Raw genomic sequence first — 19,361 nt, forward strand, 5'->3', positions numbered from 1 at the left:
CCGCAGATGCGCTTTCCTCCAGATAAATGACGGCCTTTGCAACTCTGGAAGCAATCAAGGCAAGAGACTCCACAGATAAGCTTATCTGGGCTGTGGCCGCACAGTTGGAATTTGTAAGCTTGGATTTTTTTATCCTGCTCACGTTACCAGCTTGTCCACAAATTATAGCTATCTGATGGTTTAGGGACCCAAAGTTGGGTTGGGTTGAGAGAATGGAGTGAGACCACAGAGATTGGAGACTAGTGATGACATATCCATCAGGGTCTCCAATCAGCCCAGCCCCTCAGTTGGAGACAGAAAAGATTACTTCCTCATTTCCTCAGGCTTCTTTCCGCCCCTGTTTTCTGTCCATCCTGACAAGAAGGCGTTTATCAGAGCTATGGCACGGCAATCGCAGTGAAGTTACGTGGCGTGGTCATTAGAATATGGAGCCTTGGAGCCAGGCAAATCTGTTTTCTCTGCTGCTTGCTGGCTCTGTGACTTTGGGCAAGTTACTTCGCCTCTCTGCGCCTCACTGTCTTCATAAAGTGGGGACAGTCAAAACAAACCTCCTTCGTGTGGTTCTTTTGGGCTTTAAATAGATAGTACTGTCCCAGTGCTCATCACAGTGCTTATAACAGCTCAGTAAGTGTTCGCTGGTTTCAGTATTGTTATGTAAGATCTACTTGAAAGCAGATTCCTTTCCCCCAAATGCGCCTGTCAGAGTACACATCTCATTGGCAAGAGGCTGCTCTGAAAGGTTGAGAGGTGGCCTGAGGCAGAAGAAAGAGCACAGGCAAAACTGGTACCAAAATTCAGGTCGCCTCACTCAGTGTTTTAAAAAACACATTTACTAGAATCCACAGTAAGCAATGCATTTTACATCACAGCCCACTACATTCATTTATTCCTTGATAAACAAGAGAAACAATTGCACACAAAAAATTACATATCTTGACCACCCTGATTTGGTGGTGTTGTTTTTTTCCGTGCAGCTGCAATTCACTTATTTCAGATCCACTTATTGGGTCTCATTCCACGGTTTGGAAACACTGTGGGAAATGATTATGACCCTGGAAACGTCCCTTTCCCTCGCTGAGCTTTAGTTTTCCCAACTATAAGCTGATGTTGGTGCCAGCCAGCCAGCCTCACTGCTGCTCTGACCGTGCCAGGAGCACTGGTGAAGCCCTTGCTAGCTGGGAGGGTGCCCACCCAGCTTCCAGAGAGGCGGAGATTGAGAACAGCAGTGTGTGCCCCAAGGAAGCCACTTGGGATGCTGGGAATGGGTGGGGAGTGGGGACAGTGGGGATTGCTTCTCCCCAAAGACCCAGGGTGATGGAGAGAAAGTCAATGGAGAGAGAAGTAACAGGTGCTCTTTCCCTCCCATTTGTGCCCCAGCAGCCTTCCTGACAGCGAGACGGGAGAGGACCCCAGGTACAACCTCGGAACTGAGTTGGAAGCCGGTTGGTCTGGATAAAGGAAGGGTTGGGTGTGGGGCACAGCAGGGGGCGGTGCTTATGGTGGTGGGGATACTGATTATGGATTCAGGGGTGTGCCACCTACATAATTTCAGAGGCTTTCTCAACCAGAACAAAATCTGGTTCTTGGGGAGAGGAAAAACTTAGACATTACAATGACTTGTGGCCATGTATATAAACAGAGATACAGTATACCTGTGGGATTAAAATCTCCTGGTGGATAGAGGCAGAAAGTAGGTTTGTGGTTGCCACTGAGTTGAGGTGGAGGCAGGAATGGAGGGACTACTAATGGGTGCAGGGTTTATTTAAGGGTGATGAGAATGTTCTGGAATTAGATTGGGGTGATGGTTGTACAACCTTGTGAATTTAAAAAAACAACAACACTGAATTGGATAAGAAATATGTTCAAGAAAGGACACTTAGGAAACATTTGTCTAAAATGGCCCTAGGGGGTGATCATGAGAAAAAAAGTTGAGAAACCTGGCTATAAAGAGAGGAGGTGGGTATCCCCCAGACTAGACAAAACATTTGGTCTTGCTGCTTTATGTTCTTGTCTAAAAAATCCAAGTGAAATCGATGAGTGGGGCTCTGAGACTCTCAAAACTCTCCCTAAGCTCACCTCTCCCAACAACATTCAAACACACCGAGGTGGTGGAGGTCAGGACTGGAAAGAGTGACTCAGCTATGTAGGTTTAAGGTCTGGTCTTCGCTCTCTGACACTAGAGTTTCCTGTCCCTGTCTTTCTCTGCCCTTTCTCCCACCTTGTCCCCAAGTGCCAGGGTGTGATGACAGGCCCAGCCTCTCTAGCCATAGTGACCATAGTTCTTGAGCCAAAAATCGGGCCTCGTGGTGTGTGATAAGTAGGCTTGTGCGGATGAGAATAACAGGACAGAATAGTTGGTCCTGGAGCAGGTCAGGTCAGTCCAGGGCACGTGGGCACCGCAGCTGACCGGGTCTCTCGGGGCAGATCCCAGATTCCTCTGTTGTCTTCTGAGAGGACCACATGGGGCTGCAAATCACCCCTTCTCAGTTCTCTAGGTGCCACCTGAGTTTCATCAGCCGTGGGTTCCCACCCACAAACTGCAGGCAACAATGTCGCCTGCCCAGCCAGGCCTGGCTCCAGCCAGACAGCACTCCCTGTCCCAGCTGTTGATGCAGCTGTGTCAGCCTGAGACCTCGGCCGGTGCACTTGAGCCCTGATGCAGAGGCTGGGTCTGGAGGAGCCACATGTTGGTCCTCTTACTCTTCTGATGCAAGAAGTCCCCTTCCCCCATGAGCCTACACCAATGGTGGCTTTCCCCCATTCTCCCCTTTACCCTTCCCGAGGGACCCTCCTTACCTACCCCACATGGATTCTGGACACTTCTGGGGTTCCGGCAGTGGAGGCTCCCCCTGGATGGCCACGCCCCACTCCCACACCCCTCCATGCAGCATTGTGGCTGCAGACGTGGCCACGGGGATGATAAAGACTCTTGTGCTGGGTTTGAGGGAGCTCGAAATGTCTGCAGAGAGCTCAGTCCACTCACGTGAACCCTGAAAATGCATCTTTCTTCCCTGCTGCAGCCCAGAGCGGGAGCCGGCAGCTGAGGCGGACATCAGGTACTGTGCCCCGGGAACACTGCCCTCCAGGGCCGGCTTCCCAGGGGGGTCTAGGCCGAGGAGAACTGTGGAGGGCAGGCCCCAGGAAGGAGCCATACAGGGCTCTGTGCTCCAAGGGGTGGTTTGGAAGCCACGGCACATCAAGCTGCTCCTTCCCACCAGGTCATTTTTTGAAATGTATTTTTAATTGATTTCAGGGAGAAGAGGGAGAGGGAGAGAGATAGAAACACCAATGATGAGAGAGAATCATTGATCGGCTGCCTCCCACACACCCCACACTGGGGATCGAGCCTGCAACCCCGGCACATGACCTCCCGGTTCATAGGTCGATGCTCAACTACTGAGCCACACCGGCCGGGCCCCACCAGGTCATTTTTATCTGATGCTCATCTTTTCCTTTTCTTTTTTAATTGGGGGGGGGGGGGGGGAACCTTCAAAAGTTGCATCATACTAAGTGTGGTTTCCTTGGCTCCACTTTCTTTAAAAGTTCCATTTGGAGAGTTACCTGCTAATGTCAAAGTTGAATGGTTTGAGAGCTATTCAGTGAAGGGGAAACCAGAGGTCCAGTGTTTGCTTGGTTCCCTACTGGCTCTGGGTAGGACTCAGGAAGGGGTACAGTCTGCAGGGGTGGGGCATGTGGGGTGTAGGGCAGGGAAAGGCCAAGGTCCCCCCAGTCAGCTAACACCCAACACCCAAGCCTGCCCCAGGCCCTGGGGACGGAGCCGTCACCAGAGGCCACACATCAGATTTCCGCCAACTGCACCTCCCACCTTAGCACCGCCCCACCCACCTGCTCTGGCCTAAGCCATCACCTGGACAGGTGCCTCTGAGAATGCGCCCTGAAAATACCTCCCTACTCCCACCCTGCTTTTCCCAGGAAGAGAGGCCCTGTGGCCTATGCTTCTCAGAAACCGTGGCTGCTAAACGCCACCGTGGAGGAGAACATCACCTTTGAGAGTCCCTTCAACAAACAACGGTAAAAGCCTCTGACAAGGAGGTGGGCTGGGGAGGGAAAAATTGACCGTGGGCAGCATTAGCTACCTGCACCAGCCCCCAAGCCCCAGCCCTCTGCCCTGCCCCTCCATCCATGCCCCACACCCAGCCGTCCACGCTCCAGCCGGCTTAGCTGGATTCCAGCCTGGTCCATATGGTCCGTCTGGAAACAATTCAGATGGGCCTGGGCATCAGGCAGCCCAACTCCCGTGTGAGAGGGCGGGAGGCTAGGGAGGTGCGTCAGCCCTGCTGCCCTCTCCTGTGGCTGGTGGGAAGGCCGACCCAGCTCCCCAGGAGTCTCTGTGCTCATGATTCCCTACCCCTCTACCCCCCCCCCCCCATCCCTCTACCTGTGCACTCTTTCCCCTCCAGTGAACAATAACCACTGACATTGACTGAGCTCTTACCAGACCCAGTGCCACGCTCTTTGTACACGCTCTTTGTATCAGGCAGGTACTATTCGCATTCTCATTTTGCAGGTGAGGAAACCAAGGCTCAGAAAGCCTAGGTAACTTGCCCAAGGCCACCCAGCCACTAAGTGACGAAATGGGTCTCAAATCCAAGGCTGCCTGATACCCAAGTGCCTGTCACCCAGACACTCTGATGCCTCCTCTGTGCACCCTGGCTGGCACCTGCTGGGTGAAGTGCTGGCCCGAGAAGTACGAGAGGAGCAGGCTGGGCAAATATTTGACCAGCCATTATCACTACTGCCTAAACCAACCAGCAGTAATTTTCCCTGGCAGCGCCCCAAGCGTGGGCTCTGACTGTCACTTTTCCCACTGCACAGGGGCCCTGGGCCCTCTCTTGTCACTTATGTGGTATATTTGCTGCCATCTAATTCCATCCTTCAAATATTTAACTTGCTCCAAGCCCGTGGAGCGTGCTGCCCTCAGCTGTTTTTAAGCTCACATGGTGTTTGCCTGCACCCAAACAGGAGACCCATTAAAGCCATTGCTCACCCTGGCACAGCTGCCTGGAGGCTAATGACCCCCTGCCAGTGCTCAGGCCCCACTCTGGTCAGGCTGAGCGGCTGTGTCCCTGCCCCACCCCACTCCAGGTACAAGATGGTCATCGAAGCCTGCTCCCTGCAGCCGGACATCGACATCCTGCCCCATGGAGACCAGACCCAGATTGGGGAACGGGTTAGTAGAGCCTCCAAGGGGTTGTCTCAAAACTGGGGACCTCAACCTCCCCTGTTCCCCACCGATCACCACCACCAGGCCCAGACCCTTGTCATGGAGAGCAGGTACTTGGGAAATGAGAGAGGGTGAAGCCTGCAGAGCTTCCTGCAATGGGGTCAAAATCATCTCCTTGAACCCAGGCTGGGGGCCGTCCATGGCAAGTTTCCAGCCCTGCTTGGTGCAGAAAGCTTACCACCTTCCCAGGCTGGAGATGACTGACATCTCCTTTGTTCAGGCCCCAGGGATATACTGGGAGCTCCCACAGCATTGTGCTAGGCTTGGGGTTATGCTCTTTCTGTTCACTCCCCAGGCGGGGCCCCTCCTCCACAGCTTAGACAATAGGATTCTCCAGTGGCCGTCCTCCTTGCGTACAATGAAACCCCTACGTCCTCTGTCTTGGTTTTTGATGAGTCAGCATATGGTCCCTAGCACTTATATGATGACTCATCAAGGACTTGGAGATTATATGCCCCACTTCCCACTGAATTCAGGGAACATATACAAGTGCCTTCTCTCTGCAAAGTGAGGGGGGAACAAAGAGATGGACAGAGCCAGGCCTCCATCCCAGAGAGCTCACAGTCGAGTAGGTGCCAGGACAGTCTCTCCTGAGGGCTATGAGGGCGTGACCTTTCCTCCCCTTTGGTGACAGGGCATCAACCTGTCTGGTGGTCAGCGCCAGCGAATCAGCGTGGCCCGAGCCCTCTACCAGCATACCAACGTTGTCTTCCTGGTGAGTGCACCAGCCAGCACCTCCCTAGGGGCCCTCGTGTCTGGCTTGCCTCCCTGGCTCATTGCCTACACACACACACACACACACACACACACACACACACACACCACCACCAACTACCTCCCTCTTCGGGAACAAACTTCTCCTGCCAGAGATAGTACTTATTCATCTTATTAATGAGGAAACTGAGACAAGGATAGTGCAAATGGCCCACTGGGAACTTCACACTGAGCTCCACGGTAGCCATGAGGGAAGGCAAGTAGTAGTGACAGGCCACTTTTCTGTAGGAGAGCCCAACCTATCAGTACTTACTTAGCCTGACTGTGAGAATGACTAGTACATTGAGTGTGTGCTGCCACTTCCCGTCTTGTGCCCACAGCAGACATTGCTAGTTGATCACAGAATTTTTTCCCACAGAAACTTAACTTGTCCTCAGAATCCTTCTCAACACAGTACTCTGGGTAACCACTAGCCATCAGACATGAGAGCAAACTTATTAGCTATCCGTGTCCTACTTCATGCCAAGTTCTTTGTTAGGTGCCTTGGTTGATCCTGGAAAACCACTGGCCTCAAAGGTGCAGATAGGGAGGCAGAGCTTACCTCTACTCAAGAGCCACAGCCCAGCTGAGTCAAATTGTGTGGCACCAACTACGAGGAGCCTTGTCCAGGAAGACAACTGTGAGGACTAGAGTACTCCGGGAAGGCTTCCTGGAGGAGGGCCTTGAAGTGTGGGTCACTTAAACAAGAGGAAAGAGGGGGCCATTTAGAGAGAGAATTAGAGGAACCTCAGGTCTCTGATCCCAGCTTTATTCTCTCTTCTCCACAACACACATAAACACTCCCTACTAAACACATGTCATGATGTCAGGTTCATAGTCTGTAACTGACTCATGTACAGCACTTCACAAAGTCCTGGCTCATTCAGGATCCCGTGTGAACTTTAAACAACCTTGTTAGAAAGAAGTAAAGTGGATATTTTAGTTGATTTCAGCAAACTTTATTAAGGTACTACTCTGTACCAGGCACAATAAGGTCTCAGTTTTCTTTTGGGGGGAAAAGGGGAGCCTCAGTTCTTAGGGGCCTCGTGTACATAACTATCAGATCTGGCTTTGGGCAGAGTATCAGTGGAACAGAGAGGTGTGGGGGTCAGGAAAGGACACGGGAAGAGCCAGTGCTTGTGTGGAACACTGAAGGATGAGTAGGAGTTCACCAGGCAGACAAAAGGCACATCAGACTCCAGGCAGAAGGAACAGTGTAGACAAAGGTCTGGAATCGCAAGTTCCCTGGAAACCTGAAGTGTAGGGAACTTGGGTGAGATAGATGAGCAGTGAGATTGAAAGGAAGACTGAGCAGGTTGTAAAGGGCCTGGATTCCCATGCTAAGGAATTCAGGCTTCATAGACTATGGGGAACCACTGTTTGAGAATGATAGCTGATAACAGCCCCATTTTAAGATGAGGCAACTGAGGCCCAGAGAGCTGAGGTACATTGTCCAAGGCCACACAGCTAATTAGTCCCTAGACCAGAGCTGATATAACTCTGCTGGTTTTTGCACTCACTGTCACCCCCTCCCTTTGCACTTGCCCCTGCCTTCTCCTCTCTGTCCAGGATGACCCCTTCTCAGCTCTGGATGTCCACCTGAGTGACCACCTGATGCAGGCCGGGATCCTCGAGCTCCTCAGAGACGATAAGAGGACGGTGGTCCTAGTGACCCACAAGCTACAATACCTGCCGCACGCAGACTGGGTGAGGGGCCACAGGGACATCAAGCTTCGGGGGGCTGAGGTGGGAGAGGCAGTCTGATATCTTCTAAGAAGTTAATGAGATGTCTCATAGCAGTGTCTGATCAGAAGAGATCAGCCCTGGATGGCTTCATGCAGACTGGGCAGATCAGGGAGACCTGCACAGCCCAAGGGCTTGCTATCACCTAGAGCTGCAGGCATTTCCATCCTGGCCTGGGTGCCACAAGGGCTGGCTCTGAGAAGTCTCAGAAAAAAGTAGACATTCAGTTCCTACCTCCTGCATCCTGCTCAGTTACATATCTCATCCCCCTGGCCTTTGGGATGCCCACTGGATGGGAAAACCAGCTTCCTGCCATCCGGTGGGTCAGATTCAAGTTGATTTTACTCTCCCCTCTGTATGCCTTAGTTTTCCCATCTCGAAACAAACGATAGCAATAGTAACAGGAACTTCCATATTATCGGTGGAATGCAATTTTGTGAACCCCACATTTAACTAAATCCACATACCCATCAACATCTACACATAGTTTCTTTTTAATTCATTGGAAAACACTTCGTTTTTAAGATGGAAATCACGTGGCTTTTGACATCTGGGCCTTGCCTAAACCCTACTCAGAGTTGCCCCTGAAAATCGAGGTCCTCCCTAAGCTTCAGGTCTGCCTGTGCCAACTGGCCCTTCTAATCCTCCCTAAATAAGTCTCCCTTCTACGTGTGGCGAGACCCTCCCTCCACTATGGAAAAGGGGGAGGGTCCAAATTACAAAAAGAAAAAGCTATTAAAACAGGTGCAGTTTCATGTCTGAGTTTCCATGGTGACCTTAACGAGTTTGCATGACAATCTTTAATCCAAAGAAGGGAAGCATGGAGGTGCCTGGTTTCTTGGAGTATCAGTGGATAGGACTCCCGGCACCCCTGCCTAAGCCCCCAGGCAGTGTTTGGGGGTGAAAGGAGCAGGGGTAGGTGTCTAAATTAAGCATGAGTCCACATGAGTGTGAAACACTGAGTGTCAGCAAATAAAATAAGTTTTACTGATTTCAAAGAGGCATGTATATGTCCACCTCTGACTCCTCAGCCAGGCGGGGTGTGACCTCCACTCCATATCCCCAGCCAGCCCTCAGCAGGGTTTGTTACTGCCTTTCCAGATCATCGCCATGAAGGATGGCACCATCCAGAGGGAGGGCACGCTCAAGGACTTCCAGAGGTCTGAGTGCCAGCTCTTTGAGCACTGGAAGACCCTCATGAACCGGCAGGACCAAGAGCTGGAGAAGGTGGGTATATCCTTGGACCAAGCAGCCACCGCCTGAGAAGAAGGTTCTGCTAGACCTAACCTCATAAAGGCCTTCCTGCCCTCGCTGGTCCCAGGAAACCCCCCAAAGGACAGATGCGAGAGCGGAGTATAAACTTGCTCCTATCAGAGGATGAACAGTATCTGTGCCCACTACCCAAGGCAGAATCAGGAGGAGGCCCTCCCCTTATCCTGAGGTAGTCAGATACCATTTACTTTACAGAGTTTCAGAAAATCAATTCAAACTGGCTAAGCAAAGAAAAAAAGGGGGAGGTGGGGAGAGATTAAGGATTATTGACTCATGAAACCAGAAAGTCCAGGGTATCATAACTTCAGAGAGAGCTGGATCCAGGCAGTTAAACACTGTCACCAGGGATCTGTTTCTCCCCATCCCTTGGCTCTGCTCCCCTCAAATTGGCTTCATTCCCATGGTAGCTGTGAGGGCCATTGGCAGTTTCAGGTTTACATTCTCACAGATCAACAACTGTCAGAAAGAGAGTGCCTCTTTCAGGATTGTTTAGCAAAAGTCCCAGGGCTGACTCTCATTGGCCCAATTTGGTCAGGTGCCCACCTCTGAACAAATCATTGTGGCCAAGGATGTGGAATGTGAAGATTGGGCAGTGCTGTGTCATATGCCCACCCCTGGAGGCAGGGAGAATTGTCTGCCCTCCCATATCACAGAGACTAAGAATAGGGGAGAAGTATCTCCCCCAGGGACTTTGGGGAGTTGTTAGCTGATGGAGAAGGCAGTATGGGGGTGGGGTGGGGGGCTGTAGGCGGTCAATGGGGGATAAAAAGGGATATATGTAATACTTTCAACAATAAAGAATAATTTTTTAAATATATTTTATTGATTTTTTACAGAGAGGAAGGGAGATGGATAGAGAGTTAGAAACATCGATGAGAGAGAAACATCGATCAGCTGCCTCCTGCACATTCCCTACTGGGTATGTGCCTACAACCAAGGTACATGCCCTTGACCAGAATCGAACCTGGGACCCTTGAGTCTGCAGGCCGACGCTCTATCCACTGAGCCAAACTGGTTAGGGCAAGAATAATTTTTTAAAAAGACAGAGAGAGAGAAAGCAGTACAAACATGTGTCCATCTGGACCCTTCTAGAGTCAGGGGCAACCTGGAAATTGACACTATTCATTACCAGGGGTGGTTGCCCCCATCCTCTCTTTTCCCCTCTGCACATCTGAGGACATTAGCCAGCCCCCATTTGTCTTTCAGGAGACCATCGTGGAGAGAAAAGTCCCAGAGCCACCCCAGGGCCTGCCCCGGGCCATGTCCTCGAGAGATGGCCTCCTGCAGGATGAGGAAGAGGAGGAAGGTACAGACAGTGGGACTGGGAGTGCAATCATGGCCTGAGGTCTAATCATTCCCTGGGAGGCTAAGGTTTGAGGTCCTGAGGGTGATAAGATAGTATGCCTTTGATTTTACCCTTTCCCCTCTGTGTGCCTGAGTCTTCCCATCTGTAAGTGGGGAGAACATGCCCCCTGCTCCACCCTCAGAGGACTGTGAAATGTGAAGCCACAGGGTGGGTTCTTGTGGCCTGCAGAAGAAGCAGCTGAGAGTGAGGAGGAGGACAACCTGTCGTCGGTGCTGCACCAGCGCGCCAAGATCCCATGGAGAGCCTGCGCCAAGTATTTGTCGTCTGCTGGCATCCTGCTCTTGTCGCTGCTCGTCTTCTCCCAGCTGCTCAAGCACATGGTCTTGGTGGCCATTGACTACTGGCTGGCCAAGTGGACGGACAGCGCCCTGACTCTGAGCCCCATGGCCAGGAACTGCTCCCTCAGCCAGGTGGGGCCAGCAGCCCCAAGGCAAGGGCCTGGGGGCGGGGAGGGGGCGTTGAGCCATAGACACCCCCAGGACTCTGCCTCATTTTCTGCCTGGCCCAGGAATGCTCCCTTGACCAGACTGTCTACGCCTTGGTGTTCACGGTGCTCTGCAGCCTGGGCATCATGCTCTGCCTGGTCACATCTGTCACAGTAGAGTGGACGGGGCTGAAGGTGGCCAAGAAGTTGCACCGCAGCCTGCTGAACCAGATCATCCTGGCTCCCATGAGGTACCCCTCTCCCCCACCACACTGGGGCTGTGGGCAAGTCACTATTATGTAGGCCTCAGTCGTCCCATCTGTAAAATGGGGATATACAATCTCTGTCACAAGCTATTGGGCATGACTCAAGGAGCCTCAAGTGTTTGTAAAAGTGCTCTCCTCAATGCAGAAAACAGAGGGAATGGGCATTTATTCAGCCAGACACAGTGCTAGGCATTTTATATGGTTGACTCATCTAGTTATCATAACAGTCTTCCAAAGTGAGGGTCTGAAGGCTCTGCGTAAATGTTAGTTTCCCTTCCCTAGGCAGGTACCGTCTGCCTGTCTCCAACCACAGGTTCAAGTCTCCTCCTCTCTGTCCTCCCTCTGCCAGTCTGCAGGTTCTGATACTGGGCACATGGTGTAGCTGCTCTAATCTTCTGTAATGTCATGGATAAAAACCCTAAAGACCACTTGGTATAAAAGAAGTCACTGCCCAGCTGGCTAGCCAATTCGGCTTAAGAATCCACAGGCCAACAGGTCATCTGGCCCCACCCTTGTCAATGCCAGAGCTCACCACCTAACTCCATTATTTACTTTTCAGCCTCTCTGTGGCCCAGAGAGATGGCCTCAAAGTTTATTTACCCTCTATTTATCTCATATCTGGGGGGTCTGAAATGCTCTAGTTGGGGTTAGGCCGGCTCTGTGTCACAGCTTGAGTGATGACAGACAGAGTGGCCTTGCAGGGTCAGCCAGCTGACAGGGTGTCCCCAGAGCCCTGTTCCCCTGACTGGTTGTCTCTTGGAGAGGACTCTATGTCCCGGGGAGGACAGCTGCTGAGTGAGTCAGGCCTGGGGAGCAGCTGAGGAAGGTGGCAGTGGTCACACATGGGCTTGATAGTAAGAGAGGCCAGGAAGGGGCCAGGACCCCTTTGGGCTGCTGCGGGAATTCTCAGGGACTCAGGCCGGATGGCTAAAGCCCTGCAAAGGTTAGACCCAGGGATGACTCCAGAGACACCAAAATGAAAGAAATAACTACCCTCATTCAATAAACAGAAGAGAAATCAGTAAACAAATGAGTAACTTCTTCTGGTTGCCTCTTAGGTTTTTTGAGACCATGCCCCTCGGAAGCATCCTGAACAGATTTTCATCTGATTGCAATACCATCGACCAGGTACACAGGACTGTGACCCAGTCCTCCAGTTTGGAGAGAGGCCAGGCCCCTGTCTGTTGCTGGCTTCCCCAGATCCGGTGACCTGGGCCCTGGGGGAGGAACCCAGTGGGCCCCAATCTGATTATAATGCTGCCCATGCCCCCCTGTGAGGCCTTCATAATAAGGCTGAGGGAAACCACATCCGGTTGGCTTCCATCCAAGAGCCCCTTGGCTCACTCTAGGAAGGTCCCAACATATTCCAAACAAAGGTGACTGATTTTTTAAAAATATATCTTTCTATTGATTTATAGAGGAAGGGAGAGGGAGAGAGAGAGATAGAAACATCAATGGTGAGAAAGAATCTTTGATTGGCTGCCTCCTGCACACCCCACACTATGGAACGAGCCCGAAATCCGGGCATATGCCCTGACCAGGAATCTAACCATGACCTCCTGGTTCATAGGTCAACACTCAACCACTGAGCCACACTGGCTGGGCCAAGGTGACTTTGTGGAGAATATTTATTTTGATTCAGCCTGTGTTCTTTATTTACCATTGTGCTAGATAGTGAGAAGGCAAAGTCCTGCCTCCTGCCCTCAGGGAGCTCACAGTGAAGCTGGAGAGATAAGACGTGTGCCTATAATAGTGTGAGAGAGCAAAGCCTGGCAGCAAGTAACACACTGAACGTCATCAAATATGGAAACTCCCCTCCCTCTCTCCCTCCTTCCCTCAGCACATCCCATCCACGCTGGAGTGCCTGAGCCGCTCCACCCTGCTCTGTGTCTCGGCCCTGGCTGTCATCTCCTACGTCACACCCGTGTTCCTCGTGGCCCTCCTGCCCCTGGCCATCGTGTGCTACTTCATCCAGAAGTACTTCCGGGTGGCGTCCAGGTGATGGCATCATTTGTCAACCTCCGAGGTTGGGGGTGGGGAGGGGGGTGGGAGGTGCTTTGCAATGGGCAGTTTGGTACTCTGGTTAGTCTTTATCATAAAAGTAGTAGAGTCTTGTTCCCCATGCAAAGGAAAATAGACATGAAAGAAATGAAGTATTCATATTCCACTCTCCTAATGTAAGCATGTGTCAGCACACGGGCTGCAGCTAATACCTGGACTGTTTCCTTGGGAGCTATGGTCAGGAATGGAACTGCTAGGTCCCAGGGTATGTGTGTGCTTATGTCCTTCATTCATTTTGCCAGAATGCGTCTCAGGAGGGTTGTATGAGTCCCGTGACCAGGCAGATTGCCGATGCGTGAAGTCAGAGGGCACCTGATGTGAGGGGTGTTATGGCAACCACACATCCCAGCCGCCTGGGTCAGGAGCCTCCTCACCAGGGAGTCGCTCACCATGATCACATTTGCCTCATGATCACATTTGCCCTCAGGGCCTCATGATCACATTTGCCCTCAGGGCCTTGGAGCCACGCACACCTCTTTTCTCCTCAAAATTTTCTAAGAACATTTCCTAGGAATTTTTTCTGGGAACGATTCTATTAACTCCTAGATTCAAAGGATCGTAGGGACAATTTTAAAGAACCTCTAGGCCAGCGTTTCTCAAGATGCCAATTACAACCTAGCCATGGGTCATGAAATCAGTATCATAGATTATAACCAGCATTTAAAAAGAAAAGAAATAAAACGGAAAATATCAGACTGTATTCACATAGTAACAGTAAGCTTTCCTTCATGGAAGCTTTGTTTTGGTGGCATCGGGGTGTTATGATATAAAATGTATTTCTTACTATGAGTTATCTTGAGAAAGATTAAGTACATTTCCCAAGTGCAAAAGTTGACTAAAAACTGGAGTCAAAATGCTGATTAGCAACAATAATAATTAAATTTAGGTACATTTTGGCCTCAATTACCTTGACCAAAGGATCAAGACTTGTATGAATTGCATTTTGCCTATTTGGTCCAGAATCCCCTGGTACCCACAATGTATCCATAGTGCACTGACATTCACATAACATGGTGGCTGTTTAAACACTACAAGCTGTTTTACAAAGTGCATTTCCTCTGCTAGGGTAACTGCCCTGTTCCCCTAGCACCCACTGTGGCCCTGGAGAAGGTTTGTCCAGGAAAGCTGCTTCTGCATCCCAGCCTGTCCAGGTGCAGCTGTGGAGAGCAGGAGCAATGCTGTTTCCATGGCAACTGCTGGCCTTTCCCCCTCTAGGAGCTCTTTAGAGTCTGACCTGACCTGTGATGTGCTGAAATCTATTGTGGTTATTGGGGAGGGACTGGAAGCTTTTGAGTTGCCTTTCTATTCCTTCGACCAGCTGTCTCAGGTTCAGGTTGTTCACCTGTGCAAGGGAACTAACCGTGCCTGCCCAGCCTCCCTGCAGAGAGAGGCTATGCAGCAGAAGCACAGGGACAGAGGGATAGAGGAGGGGTCATGATGCCCAGGATAGCAGTGACTGTGCCATCATGTGGGTTAAGCACTTTACTTACACGAGCTGTCCAGTCCTCGCAACTGCTTGATGGGGTGGTACCATTGACTGGTGAGAGACTGAGATCTAGAGAGGCAAAGCCATTTGCCCACATGGTTAAAGGGGTCGAGCTCAGATGCAGACCCAGGCTGAGTCCTAAACATCCCGCTCTGTTCCCCGGCACAGGGACCTGCAGCAGCTGGATGACACCACTCAGCTCCCGCTGCTCTCGCACTTTGCTGAAACTGTGGAAGGCCTCATTACCATCCGGGCCTTCAGGTACCAGATTCACCCCAGCGGGGAGGGAGTGGCTGGGGGGTAGGGGGGGGGGGGGCGGGTCACAGGTCATGAGATTCAGTTCTCAGAGCTCCACTTAGGAAGGCCCAGGGCATACATCTCCAAACCCCTCCTCAAACCCCAAGGCCCAGATCATGTCCCCCAGAGGGTCGGGGCAGGTGGGCTCCACTGTATAATCCAGAGAGGAAAACTCAGCCCCACAGCCAAGCCCGGGCCCCCTGTGATCTAAGGCAGAATTTCAGAACAAACGAGGCTGGGACAAGTACTCACATATCAATGTAGAAAGGACCTTATGTCATATGGGCAAGCATGAGGACATCTTTGAGAATCTCCTAGCTCTGGCCAGTGTTGTTCAGTGGATAGCGCATCAGTCTGCACACCAAAGGATCATGGGTTAGATTCACGGTCAATGGCATGTGCCTCCTGTAAGCCAAACACTGCTGAGTTCTTTCCATGCCCATCTCAGTCATTCTGCCCTGCAATCCGAGGTAGTGACAGTGATTATTCCCATTTCTCAGACAAGGAAACTGAGACTCAGAGAGCTTATATTACTGTTCTGTGTAAGGCCCCTCAAAGCCCAGGCTTGAATCTGCTCATTCATTCAACAACCTTTACGGAGCAGGCACCATGTGCTAAGCCCCATGCCAGGCACTAAAACAGAGATGAGTCAGATGAGCCCTTGACCTGGAGGCGCTTACAGTCCAGACTTTGAGCAGGCCAGGACAAACCCATGTGACAGGTACTCTGAAAGTGCCTGGCGGGACACAAGCTGTGGGAGCACACAAGGAGAGGGCAGACATGGAGGGCTTCACAGAGGAGGTAGCAATGGAGCTAGGACTCAAAGGGTGGACAGAATTCACCAGGCTGGAGGAATGCCCTGAAAACGTCAGTGCCCCTGCCATCGTCTTGCCATCCTGAGTTAGTTGTGATGTTGGGCTGGACGGGAACATTGAGGCTGCCTGGCGAGGGGTCGGGGCTGTTATATTCATCTCTGACTGATATATTAGTGCATCTCTCCTCCAGCCAGACAGGTCAGACACCCCTGACCCAGATAGTTGGGCTCTGGTATTTAAGCCTCAACCAGAGAGTGAATCCAGGTTATTTTTAGGATGGCATAGCTGTGCAGGGTGTGACGGGAGCCCTGCGATACCAAGCCCTGTGTCTAAGAGTAACCCTAGGGCCCAAGGACCAGCTGGGAGGGTCCAAGGAGGTTGACATCTTCTCCCCTAGCCTCCAAAGTCCAGCTGCAGCCCTGGGAGAGATGCCCGGGTCCCTGGAGTTCACACCTTGGGACATCTGGGGCCAGTGGGAGAGCCTCTTAGGGGTCTTGTCTGAGTAAAACAGAGCACCACTCCGGTCTTGGCTCTGCTCCCTGGTCATCCCCTGCCCCCTGCAAGCCTGTGCTGTCTCCCATCCAGAGGCTCCTTGGAGCCTGGCACATGACTCTAGGGCCATGGTTCTCAACCTTCTGGCCCTTTAAATACAGTTCCTCATGTTGTGACCCAACCATAAAATTATTTTCGTTGCTACTTCATAACTGTAATGTTGCTACTGTTATGAATCGTCATGTAAATATCTGATATGCAGGATGGTCTTAGGCGACCCCTGTGAAAGGGTCGTTCGACCGCCAAAGGGGTCTCGACCCACAGGTTGAGAACCGCTGCTCTAGGGTCTCCTCCCTGCCCCCTTCTCAAGCCTGAACTTCCCCAGTTCCTTCAACTTCCAGACCCCTCAACACCCCCCGGGCCTAACCTCTACTCTAGATATTGGTGATGTCTGTCTTATAGCTGGTGTCCTGAAGGCTTCAGGCTGGGCCTAGGGCAGGCAGACCCTCTCAGTAGGATCTGGGTAAATCCCAGCATCCTGTAACCAGCCCCAGACCAAGCCCGTGGTCGGCCAGGGGAACTGCTGCCCAGCAAGGCCTCCCCCGCATTGCACTCACACAGTGGATGGTTTTTAAATAAATGAATGAAGAACTTTCTAATCATCCCTTGGATGTGTCTAATTCATTGGCTTTTGCCCAGCAGCCCACCCTGTTGAGAGCTGAGTAGCATTTACTGATTGCACACTAGCCAAGTGCCAGGCCTGCATTAAGCGTTGTACCTGTGCTATTGCAGTAACTCTGCACCACAGTTACTGCAGCCTCCTACTGAGATGAAGAAAAGAGGCCCAGAGAGGCTGAGGAACCAATTCGAGGCTACACAGTCAGTGAGTGCTGGTGCTAGCTTGACTTGGAACCCAGGCCTGTCTGACCTGGTTTTTCTAGGAGGCCCTGCTTTTTCCCAAAAAACCTTTCAGGAGTACCCAGCACTGGGCTCGGTGTTGGGCTCAGAGGCTGTGGCAGTCCCTGTAGGAACTATTACCATCTGATGAGGAAACTGAGTCTCAGTCCACACACAGCCAGTAAGGAGTGGGCTGGACTCCAACCTGGGTCCACATGGCCCCAAAGCTGGGGCTCTTTCCACCATCACACACCTGCCCCAGAAGCTCACACACCCTCACACACTCACCCCGCAGACGGTCACATACCCCGCGGACTCTCCCGTCGTGCACACCTGCACTCTCACATGCACATCTCACACACGCACTTGATCAAGCCCTGCAGGTGTAGGGTTTCACACCTGCCTCAGCCACATCACCCCACACACATCCACGTGTGCTGAGCAAATGCCCGCTCCTCACCTCAGAGACTTGCTTTACTCTCCTCACACACAGAGTTCATCACAGGCCCTCCACCCAGAAATAACCGAAGCAGAACAAACACCTTCCAGGAGAGAAAAGCCAATGCCCACCAAGGCTTGTCTGGAGTCCCTCTGAGTCCCTCACTGCGTCCCTGGGAGCAGTGCTGAAGTCACTTTCATTCATTCCGTTATTCATCATCAAACAAGTGCCCAAGCCAGCCAGGTCTGAGGGGTGGCCAAGGAGAGTGGTGCCAGGAGCCCAGGCTGGTCAGAAAGAGGAGGCAGACCCATGGGCAGTAACCCCAGGAGAGAAGTGATGAGGGCACGAGGGCAGGAAAGAAGCCTCCAGACTTCCTTGTAGACAGGCCTCATCTGCCCTAGAGCGTCAGGGCAGGTTCCCACAGGCTACATGGACCAAATTATTCTCTCAGACCATCATCCTCCCGCCAGGTATGAGGCCCGGTTCCAGCAGAAGCTCCTCGAATACACAGACTCTAACAACATCGCCTCCCTCTTCCTCACGGCTGCCAACAGATGGCTAGAAGTCCGCATGGCAAGTGCCACCCACCCCCATCCTGGGCCCCAGGACAGGGGGTTCTAATAGGGGTGTGGAGCTCTGCAGAGCGAGGGCCAAACATGGACCGGCGGGTGGGAAGAGTGTGGAATACCACCAGCTCGTGTGCACACGCAGGGGGCGCACCGAGGCCTCCTGCCTCTCCCAGCCCTGGTGGTCCTCCCGGTGTCTGACCGGAGCCCCCACGCCCGCTCTTCTCCATGGTATTGCCTGGGGACTGCGAATCTGAGGTGTGAATAGTGAGAATAGGTGTGTGTTTAACTCTGATGAGTGTGTGTGTCTGAAGTGGGTCATATGACACTTATGTTGTGTACATGTGTGGGCCAGCTGGTGAGAGACATGTGCGGGTGACTGGGGAGCAGGGGGAGCATAGCTGTGTCCTGGGGCTCTTTGTCTCCTGTGGGTCCAGCCTTCACAGGCCTCCTGTGTGTGCTGACATTTACCTGAGTTTGGGGCTGGGGTTGAGTCTCAGCTGAGCTTCTCTCTGCTCTGAAGGGCAGGGGGGAGGTCACTGTGGCTTCAGCCCCCGAGGGCCCAAGCCAGCCCGTCCCTCCACAGGAGTACATTGGTGCATGTGTGGTCCTCATCGCGGCCGTGACCTCCATCTCCAACTCCCTGCACAGGGGGCTCTCTGCCGGCCTGGTGGGCCTGGGCCTCACCTATGCCCTGATGGTGAGTGGCAGCGGCCAGGTCAGGGGAGGGATCAGAAACCACACTCAGGGAATCCCAGGGCACCTCTCGCAAATGAGACACCCCCGGGCCTTACCCCAAGCTGCTCTGAGTCTGATGCCAGAGGGACCATGCAGGCAGGAGAGCCCAGGCCCCAGACGGATGGTGGGTGAGGAACTCAGGTCTCCCTGTGCTGCTGGGAAGGGCCACCTGAACAGCCGGCCAGTGGGCAGCAAAAGATATGGAGTGGGGGGGGAGTGGACAGGCCCCTCCTCAGCCATAAGAAGAGCATCCTGGTGGCCAGGGATAGACCGCGTGGTCACTGACTGTGACTGGCTCGCTCCCCACAGGTCTCCAACTACCTCAACTGGATGGTGAGGAACCTGGCGGACATGGAGATCCAGCTGGGGGCCGTGAAACGCATCCACGGGCTCCTAAAAACAGAGGCAGAGAGCTACGAGGGGCTGCTGGGTGAGGGGTGCAGGAGGGCTTCTGGGGAGAAGGCCAGGAGGAGGGGTGTGTTTGGGTGGAGGGGACCAGGA

General features: G+C 52.5%; 1 protein-coding gene across 9 annotated transcripts in view; it reads left to right on the forward strand.

Moving 5' to 3' along the window:
• ABCC8 (ATP binding cassette subfamily C member 8) overlaps nucleotides 1-19,361 on the forward strand; it is a 70,707-nt gene that overhangs the window by 47,224 nt on the left and 4,122 nt on the right. For 5 of the 9 annotated variants that reach the window (XM_070428213.1, XM_070428215.1, XM_070428218.1 and 2 more), the window contains exons 17-32: nucleotides 1,378-1,413; nucleotides 3,021-3,056; nucleotides 3,934-4,032; nucleotides 5,107-5,191; nucleotides 5,880-5,960; nucleotides 7,568-7,705; nucleotides 8,843-8,968; nucleotides 10,220-10,319; nucleotides 10,548-10,789; nucleotides 10,888-11,054; nucleotides 12,128-12,197; nucleotides 12,910-13,067; nucleotides 14,785-14,877; nucleotides 18,027-18,129; nucleotides 18,709-18,822; nucleotides 19,170-19,290. In XM_070428213.1, the coding sequence (XP_070284314.1) occupies nucleotides 1,378-1,413; nucleotides 3,021-3,056; nucleotides 3,934-4,032; nucleotides 5,107-5,191; nucleotides 5,880-5,960; nucleotides 7,568-7,705; nucleotides 8,843-8,968; nucleotides 10,220-10,319; nucleotides 10,548-10,789; nucleotides 10,888-11,054; nucleotides 12,128-12,197; nucleotides 12,910-13,067; nucleotides 14,785-14,877; nucleotides 18,027-18,129; nucleotides 18,709-18,822; nucleotides 19,170-19,290 (1,769 nt within the window). The remainder of the gene's footprint in view (nucleotides 1-1,377; nucleotides 1,414-3,020; nucleotides 3,057-3,933; nucleotides 4,033-5,106; nucleotides 5,192-5,879; nucleotides 5,961-7,567; nucleotides 7,706-8,842; nucleotides 8,969-10,219; nucleotides 10,320-10,547; nucleotides 10,790-10,887; nucleotides 11,055-12,127; nucleotides 12,198-12,909; nucleotides 13,068-14,784; nucleotides 14,878-18,026; nucleotides 18,130-18,708; nucleotides 18,823-19,169; nucleotides 19,291-19,361) is intronic. The other 4 variants (XM_070428214.1, XM_070428216.1, XM_070428219.1 and 1 more) reach the window with 2 other exon arrangements.

This window comes from Myotis yumanensis, unplaced genomic scaffold (genome assembly GCF_028538775.1).
Source record: "Myotis yumanensis isolate MYYU_CA2020_CCGP unplaced genomic scaffold, mMyoYum1.0.hap1 SCAF_10, whole genome shotgun sequence".
NCBI lineage: Eukaryota > Metazoa > Chordata > Mammalia > Chiroptera > Vespertilionidae > Myotis > Myotis yumanensis.